The 19,697-nt window shown below is 43.6% G+C and overlaps 1 protein-coding gene across 1 annotated transcript in view; it reads left to right on the top strand.

Annotated features, from left to right (window-relative positions):
- shprh (SNF2 histone linker PHD RING helicase) overlaps positions 1–19,697 on the top strand; it is a 95,175-nt gene that overhangs the window by 33,620 nt on the left and 41,858 nt on the right. The window contains exons 11-16 of the mRNA XM_067984073.1: positions 4,107–4,817; positions 6,103–6,354; positions 7,457–7,535; positions 8,440–8,603; positions 9,800–10,056; positions 16,086–16,207. Coding sequence (XP_067840174.1) covers positions 4,107–4,817; positions 6,103–6,354; positions 7,457–7,535; positions 8,440–8,603; positions 9,800–10,056; positions 16,086–16,207 — 1,585 coding nt within the window. The remainder of the gene's footprint in view (positions 1–4,106; positions 4,818–6,102; positions 6,355–7,456; positions 7,536–8,439; positions 8,604–9,799; positions 10,057–16,085; positions 16,208–19,697) is intronic.

The following is a 19,697-nucleotide window of genomic DNA, read 5'->3' as shown; positions in this document are numbered from 1 at the left end:
GATAATAGACTCTAGCATTTTCCCCACTACTGATGTTAGGCTAACTGGTCTGTAATTCCCTGTTTTTTTTTCTCTCCCTCCTTTTTTAAATAGTGAGGTTACATTTATCACCCTCCAATCTGTAGGAACTGTTTCAGAGTCTGGAATTTTGGAAGATGATCATCAATGCATCCACTATTTCCAGGGCCACTTCCTTTAGTACTCTGGGATGCAGATTATCAGGCCCTGGGGATTTGTCAGCCTTTAGCCCCATTAATTTCCTTAGCACTATTTTTTTACTAATACTGGTTTCCTTCAGTTCCTCCCTCTCGCTGGACCCTTGGTTCCCTAACATTTCTGGGAGGTTATTTGTGTCCTCCTTTGTGAAGACAGAAGCAAAGTATGTGTTTAATAGTTCTGCCATTTCTTTGTTCCCCATTATAATTTCCCCCATTTCTGACTGTAAGGGACCTACATTTGTCTTCACTAATCTTCTTCTCTTGATATTTTTAGAAGCTTTTACAGTCACTTTTTATGTTCCATGCTAGTTTACTCTCACATTCTATTTTTCCCCTCTCAATCAATCTCTTTGTCCTCCTTTGCTGAATTCTGAACTGCTCCCAATCCTCAGGCTTGCTGCTTTTTCTGGCAATTTTATGTCTCTTTGGATCTAATACTATCCTTAATTTCTTTTGTAAGCCACGGTTGAGCCACCTTTCCTGTTTTATTTTTGCGCCAGACAGGAATGAATAATTGTTGTAATTCCTGCATATGTTCTTTAAATATTAGCCATTGCCTATCCACTGTCATCCCTTTTAGTAAAGTTCCCCAATCTATCATAGCCAACTCGCACCTCATACTTTCACAATTTCCTTTATTTAGATTCAGGACCCTAGTTTCGGATTCAACTACTTCACTCTCCTTCTTAATGAGGAATTCTATCATGTTATGGTCACTCTTCCCAAAGGGACCCCTCACAACAAGATTGTTAATTAATCCTTTCTCATTGCACAATACCAAGTCTAGGATCGCCTGTTCTCTAGTTGGTTCCTCAACGTATTGGTCTAGAAAACCATCATGTACACACTCCAGGAATTCCTCCCCCACAGTATTATTGCTAATTTGGTTTGACCAATCAATACGTAGATTAAAGTCACCCATGGCTATAGTTGTACCTTTCTTGCATGCGTCTCTAATTTCCTGTTTAATGCCCTCCCCTAAATCTCCACTACTGTTTGGGGGCCTATAGACAACCCTCACCAACGTTTTCTGCACCTGGTGTTTCTTAGCTCCACCCATACAGATTCCACATCGTGATTTTCCGAGCCAATATCCTTCCTCACTATTGCATTGATTTCCTCCTTTACTAACAACGCTACCCCACCTCCTTTCCCTTTTTGCCTGTCCTTCCTAAATATTGAATACCCCTGGATGTTCAGTTCCCATCCTTGGTCACCCTGCAGCCATGTCTCTGTAATCCCAACTATATCATAGCCGTTAATATCTATCTGTGCTGTTAATTCATCTATCTTATTGCGAATGCTCCGCGCATTAAGACACAATGCCTTTAGACTTGTCTTTTTAAGATTGCTGGTTATCTTTGTTTTATTTTGTACTATGGTCCTATTTGCTTTTTGCCTTTGTTTTCTCTGCCTTCCACTATTGCTTCTTCCCTTTCTGTCTTTTGTTTCTATCCTTGTATCCCCCTCCTCTGTCTCCCTGCTCAGGTTCCCATCCCCCTGCCGTTCTAGTTTAAACCTTCCCCAACAGCACTAGCAAACACCCCCACGAGGACATCGGTCCCGGTCGTGCTCGGGTGTAACCAGTCCCAATGTCCCAGGAATCTAAATCCCTCCCTCCTACATGATCCCTGCAGCCACACATTCATCTGGTCTATTCTCCTGTTCCTATACTCACTAGCACATGACACTGGTAGTAATCCTGAGATCACTACCTTTTGAGGTCCTGCTTTTTAGTTTGTCTCCTAACTCCTTAAATTCACCATGCAGGACCTCATCTCTTTTTTTTAACCTATGTCGTAGGTACTGATATGGACCACGACTACTGGCTGTTCACCCCCCCCACCCCCTCTCTAGAATGCCCTGCAACCGCTCCGTGATATCCTTGACCCTAGCACCAGGGAGGCAACATACCATCTTGGAGTCACGTTTGCAGCTGCAGAAATGCCTATCTGTTCCCCTTACAATTGAATCCCCTATCAATATAGTCCTGCCACTCTTATTCCTCCTATCCTGTGCAGCAGAGCCACCCGTGGTGCCACGAACTTGGCTCTTGCTGCTTTCCCCTGATAAGCCATCTCCCCCAACACTATCCAAAGTGGTTTATCTGTTTGAGAGGAAGATAGCCCCAGGGGACTCCTGCTCTACCTGCCTAGTCCTTTTACTCTGCCTGGTGATCATCCATTTCCGTTCTGCCTGCGTAATCTAACAACATGCCCGTAACTCTTCTTGCTTCTCTCTCTATCTTCTGCTTCCCTCCCTCTTTCCTTTTGGAAGGCGATGAGTGGTATGGTGGGGAAAGGAGCCACCAGTGGCCTGCATTTGGGGTGTAGAGAAAAAGTGGCCCTCTCAACAGCTCCCTTCCCATTCCCTCAATCAATCACTCTTGCTCCCATCATGTCCACAACCCTTTGTCTTCCCACTTCCCATTCCCCATTACCACTTCTTCACTCCCATTATTACCCTGTCTCCTCCTGTTAGAACGACCTGCTCAATTCCTGTATCCAACCCCTCCCCTTTAGTCTGCTGTCAATCGCCTCACCCTTAATCTCCCATTCTCTCCAACGTTCTCCACTTTATCCACCATCCTCCCTGTTTCCTTCAAAGAAGCTATGTTTACTTTCAAAATTCAACTTGACTTCTTAAGAAAAAGAAAGTAAATTAGAATGATGGAAAAAAAATTGCCCGTCTACCCTTGTCTCTGTGTTATGCTGTCACTGTCTCATAGGTGTAAGTAAGATCTCTGTCTCCAGGCGTAAGCAATTAGAATAGACCTTTTCTAATCATCAACAAAACACGAGTCAGATAACTGGCTTCAAAATTTAACTGGTGTTTTGTTTTGAAAATTGAAGTAACATTATGCGTGTCTGTCTGCTTTTTCAGCCCTCTCGCGCTCCCACGCGCCGGCTCCCGCGCCCGCGCCCCCCCCGTCTCTCTCTCTCTCGCTTGCGCTCCCAGACATACACAGCGCAATGGCACAACAGGTATGTAATCAGAACACCCCCATTTTTTTCACACACACACACACACACGCACACACTCTGTTTTAAAAAAACACTTAATATAAATTTTACCTTTGTAAAACGTTGAAATTTTGTCCTCTTGCTTTTGAGAATTATTTGAAGAAAAGCTACTGGGCAAAAACTGCTAGAAGTTAAGGAAAAATATTCCACCAGTACAGTTGACTGATACTGGTGCATCCTATGAATTTAGGTACATCGTTCATGCTCCTACTGTCCAATCCAAATTCAGCTCACAAAGTCACAGTTCTGGACAAAAATATTAAGTCCAAGTCCAGGCTTTTGGGGGAGGTTGTAACATTCAAGTAAAATCTTTCGTGAAAGCATTGAAAGGTCCAAAAATACAATTCAGTGGATAAATGTAATCATGTTACTGTGAAATATGTATTAATTGATTTTTGGTGAAGAATGACTTGAAATGACTTTTTTTTGTCAAGACAACGCAGTTTATTGGGCTTAATACAAGCGTTTAAAATTATGAAAGGGTAGATAGAAGCAGACTGTTACCAGTAGTAAAGGGGTAAGAACGAGGGGCCAGTGATACCAGATTAAATGCAAGAGATTTAGAACAGAAGGCAGGAGAAACTTCTTCTTCAGAGTGTTGTGAACTTGTGGAATTCACATCCAGGGTTGAGGCAGAAACTATGTCAACATCCAAGATTAGATTGGCTAGGTGGATGAAGGAGAAGGGATTGAAGGGATATGGGAACAGGGTGGGTAAATGTGATTAGAATTATTTGCTCGCGTGGCGGGTAAACACTGACACTGACTTGTTGGGCCGAATGGCCTTTGTTCCATGTTATAATTTCTGTATGTACTCTGCGATTTATAGAAACTGTTTTACTATGTCTCATTGTTTATCCTTTAGAAACCAAGCCCTGGGAAAAACATGTTGCATATTTTTCTAAATAACAAGCAAGAGGTGAAAACAGAAGAAAGCGACACAACTTTGAACGCAGCAGACGCTGGCAAACTATTTGCAAGCGATCCTCTCGTGTGTCTCCTGGAAAATGACAGCAGCAATTGTGGTGAAACTGAGCAACACCAGAATGCGGGAAAATCATCGGAAGCATCACGGGACTTTGATGCAAAACAGGAGGAGGTTCCCAATAGAGGGTCAGAGACGATTCTAACTGGTCAAGGGATCACAGAGAATAAAGGAATTTGCGAAATAAGTGAAAGTTCCCTTAACCCATTGCAGCTGACGATAAATGATAAAAGTTGCCCAAGTATCCTCCAGGGAGATTCGCAAAAAGATGTAGTCGCTCTAAATCCCTCTAAAAGGGCCCTTCCCTACGGCACTTCAAAGTGCCACTTCGAATGCATCTGTGGAAAAAGTGGACTGGTTGATTGTAAGCCGCGGGTGCAGTGTCTGAAGTGCCATTTGTGGCAGCATGCAGCATGCGTTAATTACAAGGAAGGAGACTTAAAGATCAGGCCATTCTACTGCCCACACTGCCTGGTCACCATGAAACCTGTGCCCACATCCGCGACCCTCATCATCTCGCCCAGTTCGATCTGCCACCAGTGGGTGGATGAAATTAACAGGCATGTGAGATCATCTTCCGTTTCCATCTTGGTAAGGAATCCCACATAGAAAAATAAATCAAACTAGCATGGATCTTAAACACATAGTTTCCATAACCTTTATCACTCCTGATCTCTGTAACCTCCTCTAGCCCTGCAACCCCCTGAGATCTCTGCGCTCCTCTAATTCTGGCCTCTTGCACATCTCCAATTTTTATCGTTCCACCATTGGCGGCCGTGCCTTCAGCTGCCTAGGCCCTAAGCTCTGGAATTCCTTCCCATAACCTCTCTACCTCTCTCTCCTCCTTTAAGACGCTCCTTGAAACCTATCTCTTTGACCAAGCTTTTGATCACCTGTCCTAATGCCTCCTTATGTGGCTCGGTGTCCAATTCTGTCTGATCATTGCTCCTGTGAAGCGCCTTGGGACATTTTACTACGTTAAAGGTGCTGTATAAATGCAAGTTGTTGTTATTCTTTCTGACTTGTTTGTTCTCCACATATGTTAGGATTATCTATCAGAGGCAGGATAAGAACAATGTTGCTTTAAGAACTTTGTTGAGTGCGGCCATAGAGTGATGTAACCCTCGCCACTGAATTGTTGTAGCACAATCCTGGCCCTCAACCAAACTTCAGTTCTTCTCATTCCTTTGTTAGCAGCTGTTTTCTTCTAGTAGGAAAAGATCTTAAGGCCTAGAAATTCGGGTGCACCGCCCACTATATTGATATAGACAACAAAGAAAATAGGCATTCAGGGTCCAAGCCTGAAACAGGCGAAGCCCTTTGGATGTTCAGATAAGTGACCTAACGCCTGTTTGAGGCCCCCTGTGCAAAATTGGGCTGCCCTAAGGCAGCCGGCGCCAGACCTGATGTGTTCAGGCAAAGCAGGTCTACATGCAGTCACCAACGGTCCTTAAAAGGACGACAGCAGGCCGCCACCAAAATGTTTGTTAAAAGTACTTATCTGAATGTGGAGGTGGGGGAGCGCTCCTCCTGACCCCACATTAAAACCATGGGCTGCTGCCAGCTACCACTCTTCCCTGCCCTCCCCTCCTGATCACCACCTCACTTCCCGCATCCCGAACATCCAACATCCCGATCGCCCTTAAAGGTCTATATCCGTACGATATTTTTATCCGGTTTCATTATAATTTATGAGACAGATAAACGTCCATAACTGAGGAAAGACACATACCAAAGTTGGTTCATTTAACTTTATAGGTAATTCATTGTAAGATGTTTGAGTAATTAGTTTCTGTACTAGTTTGATTAGTTTCCGTGCTAGTTTAGAGCAGTACCTTCATTGGCATTTCTGCCTTTCCATCGCTTCCCTCCACAGGTATACCAAGGAGTTAAGAAGCATGGCTTTATCCAACCTCATGCGCTGGCAAAGCATGAGATAGTCATCACGACGTATGATGTGCTTCGATCGGAGCTAAACTACGTTGACATACCTCACAGCAACAGTGATGATGGGCGTCGGTTACGCAAGGAGAAGCGTTACATGGCCATTCCAAGCCCACTGGTTGCAGTGGAGTGGTGGAGGATCTGTCTGGACGAGGCTCAAATGGTGGAATGTGCCACTGCCAAGGTGAGGTATAGGAGGGTGACTTCGCATTCCTGACGGGGGAATTGGGTGTGTTGCACAATTTTCCACTCATTAATGGTTGGAAAATTGCGTGGAGCGCACACCCAAGCCTCCAACTCGGGCTCCCGGCAGGTGAGCCTCCCCACCTGGAGTGCAAAGTTGGAAAACGACCCCCAATGCTGTTACAGTTTGGGTTGATTTACTTTAATCGTCTTGCCATCCTTTTCTTCTGTTTCTTTCTTTCATTCCATCCCTCCCTCCCTCTTAAATTAGTGATGTGGGAGATTTTTTATTCCCATTATTCTGGACTGGATTTGAACTCTGGTTCCGAAGGTGACAGGCTTCTGTCAAAGTCCCTGTGTCAGCTGTCAGTGCCTTTTCTCCTTTGTTATTTTGCACGATGCAGAGTGTTGGTATTGCATTTATGAAGTTTTTAAGATTAAGTTTTAATATGTATATAAAATATATATACTGACGACTTCTTGTGACACCAGAATTGCAACATCTGTAACTATGTCAGTACTTTTGTTTTTAACAGGCCCACAGGTGATGAAGCTCTTACCCTAAAATGGCAGCTGTGGCTCAGTTAGTAGCTCTCTTGCCTCTGAGTCAGAAGGTTTTGGGTTCGAGTCCCCATTCCAGAGACTTGAGCACATAATCTACCGTCTGCCCTCTTTGGTGGACGTAAAAGATCCCACGGCATTATTTTGAAGAAGAGCAGGGGAGTTCTCCCCAGTCTCCTGCCCAACATTTATCTCTCAACCAACATCACTAAAAATAGATTATCTGGTTGTTATCATGTTGCTGTTGTGGGATCTTGCTTTGCGCAAATTGTCAGCTGCGTTTCCTACATTACAGCACTTCAAAAGTACTTAATTGGTTGTAAAGCGCTTTGGGACATCCTGAGGTTGTGATAGGCGCTATCTTAAATGCAAGTTCTTTCTTTCTTTAAAATAAATCATCTTTGTGATATTAAATTTTTGAAATAAGTGAGAACAAACCGATACAGATCTGTATCTTCCATTTTGAGACACTAGAATTTCCATGCAACATTGTACACAAGTAACACTCCTTTCTTTCTGGGCGTTTCTTATTTTCTCTCTAGGCTGCAGAAATGTGTCTGCGACTGAGTGCAATCAATCGTTGGTGTGTCACGGGAACTCCAGTCCAAAGGGGCTTAGAAGGTAACAAATATTCGATTAGTGAACATTTTCCCCGTGTAATTCAAAGTGCCTTTGCCGCGACAAGAAGATCTCGTACCCGTCCTATATAATGGAGTCGTATTAGAAACAACTACTTGTATTTTGGAAATGGCAGAGGCATCTCTGCCTAATAGAGGAAGTGCACTTTTTGCTGAATAAATCCATAGAACCATTATCACTGAACTGGTTAATTAATTGGTTTCATGATTAACGTGATTAGCAGTTTTATGATTCGCTGTTTTTTTCCTGTGGAAGTTGAGCTATTGGCCCAGATTTTGCTGCCAAAATAACAGCGAATTTAATGGCGCTCGCCGTTATTAATGTGTAAATCGTCCAGCAACTTGTGAGGAAGAGCTCCCCCATGAATTGCGAATCGCCACAAGATACTGGACGATTTGAGCGGCTCCGCCGTTAGCCTCGCAAAAATGGCAGCTTGCCCTCAATCTCCCCATGAGTTTCATGAAGTTGCTGCATTTGCGCATTAATTGTCCATTAAACTTGCCGCAGAATGTTAGGGCTGGTACTTAATAACGTAAGTACCTTTTTAAATGATGAGATTTATGTTCCTGCAATGTCACTCAACCTCTCTGGGCCAGAAAGGGAACAGTTTAAACTGTGGAGTCTCATTCCTACAGGTAGTAAATTGTTGTTAAATTTTTTTTTAAATGTTCTTACTTTTCCTTTCTGTCTTTTTTCTTTCTCAATCCAATCTTGTATAGCACTGTTTTCAGGCTATTCTGTCATAAGGGCAGTCAGTATTTATTTTGGTTTTTGTAACTTGACAAGGTTCATATACCGAATCAAGCATCTTACTTTCACTTTTTCTGTCTCCTGCAATCCACACACAATTTAGTTGTAACTGATTTATTTCTCCTTCTGCCCTCAGACCTGTATGGATTAGTACTGTTTCTGGGTGTGGACCCACATTGGGTTAAACACTGGTGGGACCAACTCCTATACCAACCTTACTGCAGGAAGAATCCTATTCCAATCTATACCCTCATCGCAAAGATCATGTGGAGAACGGCAAAAAAGGATGTGCTTGAACAGGTACATTTGCCCATGTAGATATCAGCAAGAAATACACCGGGGCAGAAATTCGCAACATGCACCCGGACCGGAAGGCTCGAGGCCGGCCTGCAGTCTCATCTAAATAATCTGGGCAAGCTCCCGACTCCTGTCGTACCTCCATGGGCAGCTTGCCCTTTTGTAGCAACGGATTTCAGGCCACCTGCCTCAGCAGCGGTGGCCTCAGGTAAGTCCCAGGAGGGCGGAGGACGAATGGACGATCGCGGCTGTCAGGAGTGTCCTCCTGCTCCTCCTGGCTCCTTTAGATGGCGGCCGTTGCTTAGGCCACAGCGGCCGCTGAAGAATCCAGAGTGCCTGCCCTGCTCGTCGCTAACCAGTTTCTGTGAGGGGGCCTAAAGCAGTCGTTGGGCCCCTTGTTTACGCCTGTAAGGGACCTGGTGGCTGTTTTAGGTGGATGCCTGTAAAATGGCCCAACCTCATATCTGGTCGGACATCTTTCAAGTGTTTTGGGATGCAGGACTTTAGTCTCTGAAATTGGGACTCATTCTACGCCTGTAAAATGGGCACAACGAAGTCCAATTTCTACCCCAGTATCTTAAGTTAAGAAAGAAAAGTGCGCAATGTTAATATGTTACAGAACAAACGGTTCCGTTATCTGATGGCTGGTAGAGATACAGTGAACAGTAAAGAAGGGCTCTTCCCACAACTCATAAGTTGCAGCATGTAGCTGGGCTGTACACATCTGTGCTGAGTGAGTGGATTTCAGCTGGGGCAGTTGTAAAGGGCTCAGCACCCTTTAGTTGGAGGAGGAACTCACTCAGCTGATCCTTTCTATGGTACCCCAATCTCCGAATCCGTGGACCCTGTGTACGGTATCCCCAATCTCCGTTACCGTGGACACGCTCCTGTGAAGAGCCGGGGGATGTTTTACTACGTTAAAGATGCTATATAAATGTAAATTGTCGTTTATCCAACTTTTCACCACCATTTCCAGCATCTGATTTTGGGAGGGGGTAGGAATACTCTGAGCAGGGCTGACTAATCCTTTACCACTTTCTCCTGCTATTTACAGAGGAATGCCACCTCTAGATTTCACGACGGATTCCTTGCAGTTTCTGTTGAAACATTTTTTTGTTTCGGCTGAGCGTTAATGAGTCAATCAGCAAATAGGGCATCTGTTCGTTCTAATCCTCACCCGTGCGGTCCTTTCCTCGCAGATCCAGATTCCCCCTCAGACCGAGGAAGTTCACTGGCTGCGGTTTTCACCAGTGGAAAGGCACTTCTACCATCGGCAGCACGAGGTTTGCTCCCAAGACGCACTGCAGAAGCTGAGGAAGATTTCCGATTGGAGCATTAAATTGAGCAGCCTGGACAGGCGCACAGTTGGTTCCATTCTGTATCCCTTGCTCAGATTAAGGCAGGCATGCTGTCATCCACAGGCTGTCCGTGGAGAGTTCCTCCCTCTGCAGAAGAGGTACGTAGAATTACATAGAAGTTACAACACGAAACAGGCTATTGAGCCCAACTGGTCTATGCCAGTGTTTATGCTCCACACGAGCATCCTTCCAGCCCTCTTCATCTAACCCTATCAGCGTATCCTTCTATTCCTTTCTCCCTCATGTACTTATCTAGCTTCCCTTTAAATGCATCTATGCTACTTGCCTCAGCTATACTTGTAGTAGCAAGTTGGATATACTTGGCCTTTATTGCGAGTGGGTTGGAGTACAAGATTAAGGAAGTCTTGCTACAATTGTACAGTGCTTTGGTGAGACCACACCCTGGAGTACTGTGTACAGTTTTGGCCTCCTTATCTAAGAAAGGATATACTTGCCTTAGAGGCGGTGCAACGAAGATTCACTAGATTGATTCCTGGGATGAGAGGGTTGTCCTGTGAGGAGAGATTGAGAAGAATGGGCCTATGTTCTCTGGAGTTTAGAAGAATGAGAGGTGATCTCATTGAAACGTATAAAATTCTTAGAGGGCTTGACAGGGTAGATGCTGAGAGGTTGTTTCCCCTGCCTAGAGAGTCTAGAACTAGGTGCCATAGTCTCAGGATAAGAGGTGGGCGATTTAGGACTGAGATGAGGAGGAATTTCTTATTCAGAGGGTGGTGAATCTTTGGAATTCTCTGAGCATCCACAGCCCTCTGGAGTAGTCATTGAGTATATTCAAGGCTGAGATCAATAGATTTTTGGACTCTAAGGGAATCAAGGGATATGGGGATTGGGCAGGAAAGTGGAGTTGAGGTTGAAGATCATCCATGATCTTATTAAATGGCAGAGCAGGCTCAGGGGCCGTACGGCCTACTCCTGTTCCTATTTCTGATGTTCTTATGTTCTACATTCTAACCGCTCTCTGGGTAAAGAAGTTTCTCCTGAATTCGCTATTGGATTTATTAATGACTGACTTATATTCATGGCCCCTAGTTTTGGTCTCCCCCACATGTGGAAACGTCTTCTACGTCTACCCTATCGAACCTTTTCATAATTTAAAAAATCTCTATTAGGTCACCCCTTAGCCTTCTCTTTTCTTGAGAAAAGAGCCCCAGCCTGTTCAACCTTTCCTGATGGGTATAACCTCTCAGTTCTGACATCATCCTTGTAAATCTTGTTTGCACCTTCACCAGTGCTTCTATATCCTTTATTATAATATGAAGACTAGAACTGTGCACAGTACTCCAAGTGTGATTTAACCAAGGTTCTGTACAAGTTTAAAATAACTTCTCTGCTTTTCAATTCCATCCCTTTAGAATTGAACCCCAGATTGTTTGGTTTGCTTTTTTTATGGCTGCAAGAAAAATAGGGTGGTAATAGTAGGGGACTTTAACTTTCCCAACATTGACTGGGACAGCCATAGCATTAGGGGCTTGGATGGAGAGAAATTTGTTGAGTGTATTCAGGAGGAATTTCTCATTCAGTATGTGGATGGCCCGACTAGAGAGGGGGCAAAACTTGACCTCCTCTTGGGAAATAAGGAAGGGCAGGTGACAGAAGTGTTAGTGAGGGATCACTTTGGGACCAGTGATCATAATTCCATTAGTTTTAAGATAGCTATGGAGAAGGATAGGTCTGGCCCAAAAGTTAAAATTCTAAATTGGGGAAAGGCCAATTTTGATGGTATTAGACAGGAACTTTCAGAAGTTGATTGGGAGAGTCTGTTGGCAGGCAAAGGGACGTCTGGTAAGTGGGAGGCTTTCAAAAGTGTGTTAACCAGGGTTCAGGGTAAGCACATTCCTTATAAAGTGAAGGGCAAGGCTGGTAGAAGTAGGGAACCTTGGATGACTCGGGAGATTGAGGCACTCGTCAAAAAGAAGAAGGAGGCATATGACATGCATAGGCAGCTGGGATCAAGTGGATCCCTTGAAGAGTATAGAGATTGCCGGAGTAGAGTTAAGAGAGAAATCAGGAGGGCAAAAAGGGGATATGAGATTGCTTTGGCAGATCAGGCAAAGGTGAATCCAAAGAGCTTCTACAAATACATAAAGGGCAAAAGGGTAACTAGGGAGAGAGTAGGGCCTCTTAAGGATCAACAAGGTCATCTATGTGCGGAACCACAAGAGATGGGTGAGATCCTGAACGAATATTTCACATCGGTATTTACGGTTGAGAAAGGCATGGATGTTAGGGAACTTGGGGAAATAAATAGTGATGTCTTGAGGAGTGTACATATTACAGAGAGGGAGGTGCTGGAAGTCTTAACGCGCATCAAGGTAGATAAATCTCCGGGACCTGATGAAATGTATCCCAGGACGTTAAGGGAGGTTAGGGAGGAAATTGCGGGTCCCCTAGCAGAGATATTTGAATCATCCACCGCTACAGGTGAGGTGCCTGAAGATTGGAGGGTAGCAAATGTTGTGCCTTTGTTTAAGAAGGGCGGCAGGGAAAAGCCTGGGAACTACAGACCAGTGAGCCTGACATCTGTAGTGGGTAAGTTGTTAGAGGGTATTCTGAGGGACAGGATCTACAGGCATTTGGAGAGGCAGGGACTAATTAGGAACAGTCAGCATGGTTTTGTGAGAGGAAAATCATGTCTCACGAATTTGATTGAGTTTTTTGAAGGGGTAACCAAGAAGATAGATGAGGGCTGTGCAGTAGACGTGGTCTACATGGACTTCAGCAAAGCATTTGACAAGGTACCGCATGGTAGGTTGTTACATAAGGTTAAATCTCATGGGATCCAAGGTGAGGTAGCCAATTGGATACAAAATTGGCTTGACGACAGAAGACAGAGGGTGGTTGTCGAGGGTTGTTTTTCAAACTGGATGCCTGTGTCCAGCGGTGTGCCTCAGGGATCGGTGCTGGGTCCGCTGTTATTTGTTATTTATATTAATGATTTGGATGAGAATTTAGGAGGCATGGTTAGTAAGTTTGCAGATGACACCAAGATTGGTGGCATTGTGGACAGTGAAGAAGGTTATCTAGGATTGCAACGGGATCTTGATAAATTGGGCCAGTGGGCCGATGAATGGCAGATGGAGTTTAATTTAGATAAATGTGAGGTGATGCATTTTGGTAGATCGAATCGGGCCAGGACCTACTCCGTTAATGGTAGGGCGTTGGGGAGAGTTATAGAACAAAGAGATCTAGGAGTACAGATTCATAGCTCCTTGAAAGTGGAGTCACAGGTGGATAGGGTGGTGAAGAAGGCATTCAGCATGCTTGGTTTCATTGGTCAGAACATTGAATGCAGGAGTTGGGATGTCTTGTTGAAGTTGTACAGGGCATTGGTGAGGCCACACTTGGAGTACTGTGTACAGTTCTGGTCACCCTATTATAGAAAGGATATTATTAAACTAGAAAGAGTGCAGAAAAGATTTACTAGGATGCTACCGGGACTTGATGGTTTGACTTACAGGGAGAGGTTAGACAGACTGGGACTTTTTTCCCTGGAGAGTAGGAGGTTAAGGGGTGATCTTATAGAAGTCTATAAAATAATGAGGGGCACAGATAAGGTCGTTAGTCAAAATCTTTTCCCAAAGGTAGGGGAGTCTATAACGAGGGGGCACAGATTTAAGGTGAGAGGGGAGAGATACAAAAGGATCCAGAGGGGCAATTTTTTCACTCAAAGGGTGGTGAGTGTCTGGAACGAGCTGCCAGAGGCAGTAGTAGAGGCGGGTACAATTTTGTCTTTTAAAAAGCATTTGGACAGTTACATGGGGAAGATGGGTATCGAGGGATATGGGCCAAGTGCAGGCAATTGGGACTAGCTTCGTGGTATAAACTGGGCGACATGGACATGTTGGGCCGAAGGGCCTGTTTCCATGTTGTAACTTCTATGATTCTATGATTCTATTAACTTGCTTTGTGATTTGTGTAGCTGTATCCCTAGATCCCTTTGCTCCTCTACCCCATTTAGAATCTTATTTTCCAGAAGTATGTGGCCTCCTTATTCTTCCAACCAAAATGCACCACCTCACACTTATACATAGAAACATATAGAAGTTACAACGCGGAAACAGGCCATTCGACCCAAACAGTCCATGTTGGTGTTTACCTCCACACGAACAAATAGATCTAATCACATTTACCCACCCTGTTCCCATATCCCTTCAACCCTTATTCCTTCATCCACCTATCCAATCTAATCTTGGACGTTAACATATTTTCTGCCTCAACCACTAACTAAAGTGAATTCGACAGCCTCACAACCCTCTGTGTGAAGAAGTTTCTCCTGTCTTCTGTTCTAAATCTCTTGCATTTAATCTGGTATCTATGGTCCCTTGTTCTTAACCCCTTAACTACTTATTGTGATCTGTAATGTACTGCCTGAAAGGGTGGTGGAAGCAGATTCAATAGTAACTTTCAAAAGGGAATTTGATATATCCTTGAAGGGGAAAAAATTGCAGGGCTATGGAGAAAGAGCAGGGGAGTGGGACTAATTGGTTATTTCTTTCAAGGAGCCGGACAGTCACGACGGACCAAATGGCCTCCTTCGTGCTGTATGATTCTATGATTGCACAGATGCAGTATTGAACCGTACAGACTAATTTTTTTTATTTGTTCATGGGATGTGGGCATCGCTGGCAAGGCCGGCATTTATTGCCCATCTCTAATTCCCCTTGAGAAGGTGGTGGTGAGCCGCCTTCTTGAATCGCTGCAGTACGTGTGGTGAAGCTTCTCCCACAGTGCTAATTGGAGAGCTCTTTCAAAGAATGGCCTCCTTCTGTACTGTAAGATTCTGTAATTATACTGGAAACAGTATCTTCTTCTATCTACCCTGTCAACCCTTTCTCAATTTTAAATATTTCTATTATGCTCCTTAATCTGCATTGTTCTAACAAAAAAAGACCCAAGTTTTCAAGTATGTTCTTAACTTGTGAACACCCATTGATTCTGTTTCAGGTCACTGAGGACAAAGAAAATAGATTTGTCAGTCACTTTGTTTCCTAAATTGGCCTAAGATTCAGTCTCTTTTTCTTTTGCCTCTCCCTTCCAGGAAATTGCGCTGACTGGGTGGTGGGGGCGGGGAGGGAGGATGGGTTGCTTCATGTCAGGATGTGATGGGCTAGATGGATCAGTTAGTCTTTTCCTGCATAAAAACAGAAAAGGCTGGAAACACTCAGCAGGTCAGGCTGCATTGTGGAGAAAGGGGAAAAAAAGGTTAACGTTTCAGGTCTTCTGACCCTCCGTCAAGACCCTTAACCTTTTCCCTTTCTTCACAGATGCTGCCTGACCCACTGAGTGTTTTTATTTCAGATTTTCTGCATCCACAGTATTTTGCCTTTTTGGTCTTTCCTGTCCTTTTTCATGTCTGTCCGGTCCTAAAAATGATAACCTTCAATCTTCTTTAGCTGCCTTCTTGGGCAGTCCCTTCCACATATTCAGCACACTCGGTGTAAATTAGTTATATCTAAGCTGTCTGGGCACCTTCCTTCTTCTTAAGCTACCGTAATGATGTGCCATATACCTAATGATGTGTAAATATAGCCGATGATGAGTACCTACTCTTTTTTTAAAAAAAAGAAAGACTTGCATTTATTTACGGCCTTTCATTACCTCAGTACATCCCAATGCGTTTTGCAGCCAATTAAGTACTTTTGCAGTGTAGTCACGGTTGCAAATGTAGCCAATTTGCACACAGCAAGCTCTCTCAAACTATGAAATAAATTTATTTCTTCAGGTGTTGGTTGAGGGATAAATATTGGCCAGGACAGTGGGGAGAACTCCCCTGCTCTTCTTCGAATAATACTGTGGGTTATTTTACCTCCGCCCGAGAGGGCAGACGGAGCCTCAGTTTAACGTCTCATCCGAAAGACGGCGCCTCCGACAGTACTGCAGAACTGCACTGGGAGTGTCAGCCGAGATTTTATGCTGAAATCTCTGGAGAGGGACTTGAACCCACAACCTTCTGACTCAGAGGCAAGAGTGCTACCCACTGAGCCACAGCTGATACTGTAGGGTGTGTACATGCTTTTGCGCTGACACATGCAAAGTTAGGCGATGTATTTTACAAAACAATGTTCTTATTTCCTTACTCGGATTGTTTTTGCTTTTGTGCTTGTAGTACCATGACGATGGAGGAACTCTTAAAGTCTCTTCAGAAAAAATGTTGCACAGAGTGTGAAGAGGCTCACCGGCAACTAGTGTGCGCTCTTAATGGATTGGCTGGCATTCAGATTATCAGAGGTAAGCACGCTCGTACCAATGCATTCTTTTGCATCTAAATATACTAAATGAATATGAATGTACTAATTTTAGGAAAGGGGATAAAGGGCAATGGGAACGGGGTGGGTAAATAGTGATCAAGACTATTTGCTCCCGCTGACATAGGCTGATTGGGCCGGATAGCCAGTTTCTGTGTCGTAACTTGTATGTATTTCCATGTATTACTAACTCAATATGAACATGCTATCTGAATTCAGATACACTGGTTGGAATGTTCCATTTCTGTGGTCAACAGCCTACAATATTCTGCCTGTTCACTTTAATAGGTGGAAAATCGCAAGCTGCCATATACAGAAAGAAATCAACCCAGCCACTAACTTCATCTGAATATACTAACTAAATCTGAATATATTACCTGAATCTACTAACTGAACCTGAATCTACTATCTGAATCTACTAACTAAATTTGAATATACTAATTGAATTTACTAGCTGAATATGAATCTACTAACTGTATCCAAATATACTTACCGAATCTCACGATGCTATCTGTATGTACTAACTGAATCTGAATCTACTGTCTGAATAGGAATATACTATCTGAATAGGAATATACTATCTGAATAGGAATATACTAACTGAATCTACTAACTGAAACTGAATCTATGAACTGAATCTGAATCTACTAACCGAATCTGAATCTACTATCTGAATCCATTAATCCCTTGAGAAAAACTATGCTTAGGATGAAACTGAAATGTGGGCAGGAATTACTAAATGGAGTAGAATGCTGCTTGAACTACAGAAATGGCAGGTTTGAGTAATGGATGCGTACAGCTTCTTAAAAAAAAAAATGGCTGAGACAGGTCCAAAAAAAGCAAATAACGTAAAGCAGGCCTGAGTATAGCTCCAGACAAGCGAAAGTGCACAGGGACATGGACCTGTCGTACCTGAAGCTACAGTTTTGCCCAACATTCCATCCCCAATATTACAGGAAAACAAAGACTAAAGTATACAAAATTGGGATTGCAGAATTAGCATATTTAGAAATTTTTGAAGGGGGATATGAGCAATGAAGGAGCAAGGATTGTTTTCTGTGTGATAGAGGACTTGATGACTCCCTCAAACAATTTTTGACACGTTATTTGGTGCGTTTTCCAGCATTTTGAAGCCTACTGTCATTCTGCCTTTCAAGCTCAAAATAATTTCTCCTGGTAGGGTTATGGTTGCCAACCCTTCAGGATTGTCCCAAAGTCTCCAGGAATTGAAAATCAGTCTCCAGGACACTGCTGCAAGCATCACCCGGGAGAAACGTCATAGGGCCGTTAAAAGAAATTGTGTTTTTATTTCATTTTTTTGGAGCACATTTATTAGTTATAAAAAATATTGGAGATGGGGAAAAAAGGGCTGTTTGAGCGGGGTTGTTGGAGGCAGAAGGTCATGTGATGAAACCTCCAGAAATATGTCCAACCAGAGTTGGCAACCCTAGATAGGGTTACAGATATTTTAAATAGAAGTAGTTGTGCAGACTTTAATACAACTTTACAGGGTCCAGGTGCTTGAATCTTAACCCCAGATACAGCTTTTGAAACTTTTTACAACACAATCTACAATAAAACCCAACAGTGAACGCATTAACCAGTGTGCTACTAGGGGAAATATTTCCACGTTTTGATGTGTTTAGCAATGGAAAGGGTTAATGGAGGCTCCTTATGGAGTTTGATGGGTTTGGTCACTATCTACTAAGGGTCCTTTATGCCAAAATTGCTTCATTGCTATCAATTTGAAATTTATGTCGAGACACGAATTAAGCTGAGTAAAATTGCTGAAAGATCACAATTGCTCTTTGCTGTACAATGATCGAGGCAAAGTTCTTTGCTAAGAATAATAGTTAACAGATGGTGGAAGACAGGTAGCACTTACTAAGGAACATCCCAGGCTCTGCAGTCTAAACCGCTTAGTAGTGCCATTGGGTTTAAGAAGCCGGGGCTGAGAGGATTAAATTATGAGGAAAAGTTGAATAAACTTGGCTTGAGTATAGAAGGTTGAGGGGTGATCTAATTGAGGTGTTTAAATTGTTAAAAGGATGAAAGGATTCTACACAGATAAACTATTTCCTCTGGTGGAGGAATCAAGAACGAGGGGACACAATTTTAAAATTAGACAATTTAGAAGGGAAATCAGGAAGCACTTCTTCACACAAAGGGTAGTAGAAATCTGGAATTCTCTTCCTCAAAAGGCTGTGGATGCAGGGGGTCAATTGGAGCTTTCAAGACTAAGATTGATAGATTTTTGTTCAGCAAGGGTATCAAGGGATATGGAGCTAAGGCAGGTAAATGGAGTTGAGGTACAGATCAGCCATGATCTAATTGAATGGCAGAGCCGGCCCGAGGGGCTGAATGGCCTCCTCCTGTTCCTAAACAGAAACCTGTGGCCTCTGGCTCCGTCTCTGAGCCCAAACCACATACACGTGCATTACCTCCTGCGTATGCGCATCAAACATCCCATGCCTCTGTACAATAACTTTCTGACTGTTTCTTGCCTAGAAGCAGCAGATCTGAGGCTGGTACGCAGCAGTACATTGAGAGTGGAATGGGCAAATGGGAAGCCTGTATGTTGAGGGTGCAAAACGGCACTCAAATACCACACAAACACAGAGGCCCAAAAGAGCCCCACTGACGACGGAGCACGCATGAAACTCAGGAAATATTAAGAACTTAGATGGAAAGTCTGGAAGATTTGGGAATGGAGCAGAACTCCAGTTTCTGTTGCCCGTATCCTAACTCGCACCAAGTCCCTGTGCTCACTGATCTACATTGGCTCTGGTCCGGCAACTCCTTGATTTTAAAATTCCATCTTTTCAAATCCCTCCATGGCCTCGCATCCCCCTTTCTATGTAACCTCCTTCGGTCCTACAAACCTCCGAGAACTCTGCGTTCCTCCAATTCTGGCCTCTTGCGCATCCCTGATTTTCATCACCCCATCGTTGGCAGCCGTGCCTTCAGCTGCCTGGACCCTAAGCTCTGGAAATCCCTCTCTAAACCTCTCCGCCTCACTACCTCTCTCCTTTAAGATGCTTCTTAAAGCCTACCTCTTTGACCAAGCTTTTGATCACCTTATGTGGCTCGGTGTCAAATTTTGTCTGATAATGCTCCTATGAAGTGCCTTGGGATGTTTTACTATGTTAAAAGTGCTATATAAATGGAAGCTGTTGTTGAATTCGAACTCTAGGCTGCAGACAGAGGGTGAGGCCTATGAGGGGAAAATTACTGGCAGAATTTAATATTTGTTTATGAATACCGTTAATATGTTTTAGGCATTTGCTTAAACAGGAACATTTAGTCATTTAGTAAAATTATTTTAAACACTTTGAAGTGGAAAGGATGGGGTTGGCGAGAAGCCAAGGTGGCCACTGGAAGCAGTTTCAAATTTTTTTTTAGAGTTATTTGCTAGGTTATTTTGTGATTAACTGCTGGTTGTTCATCGGTAGCTTTTTAATATCCCCTTAACG

The sequence above is a fragment of the Heptranchias perlo genome, chromosome 5 (assembly GCF_035084215.1).
Source record: "Heptranchias perlo isolate sHepPer1 chromosome 5, sHepPer1.hap1, whole genome shotgun sequence".
NCBI lineage: Eukaryota > Metazoa > Chordata > Chondrichthyes > Hexanchiformes > Hexanchidae > Heptranchias > Heptranchias perlo.
Note: the sequence above shows the minus strand (reverse complement) of the source record. Positions and strands in the feature narration are given on the sequence as shown.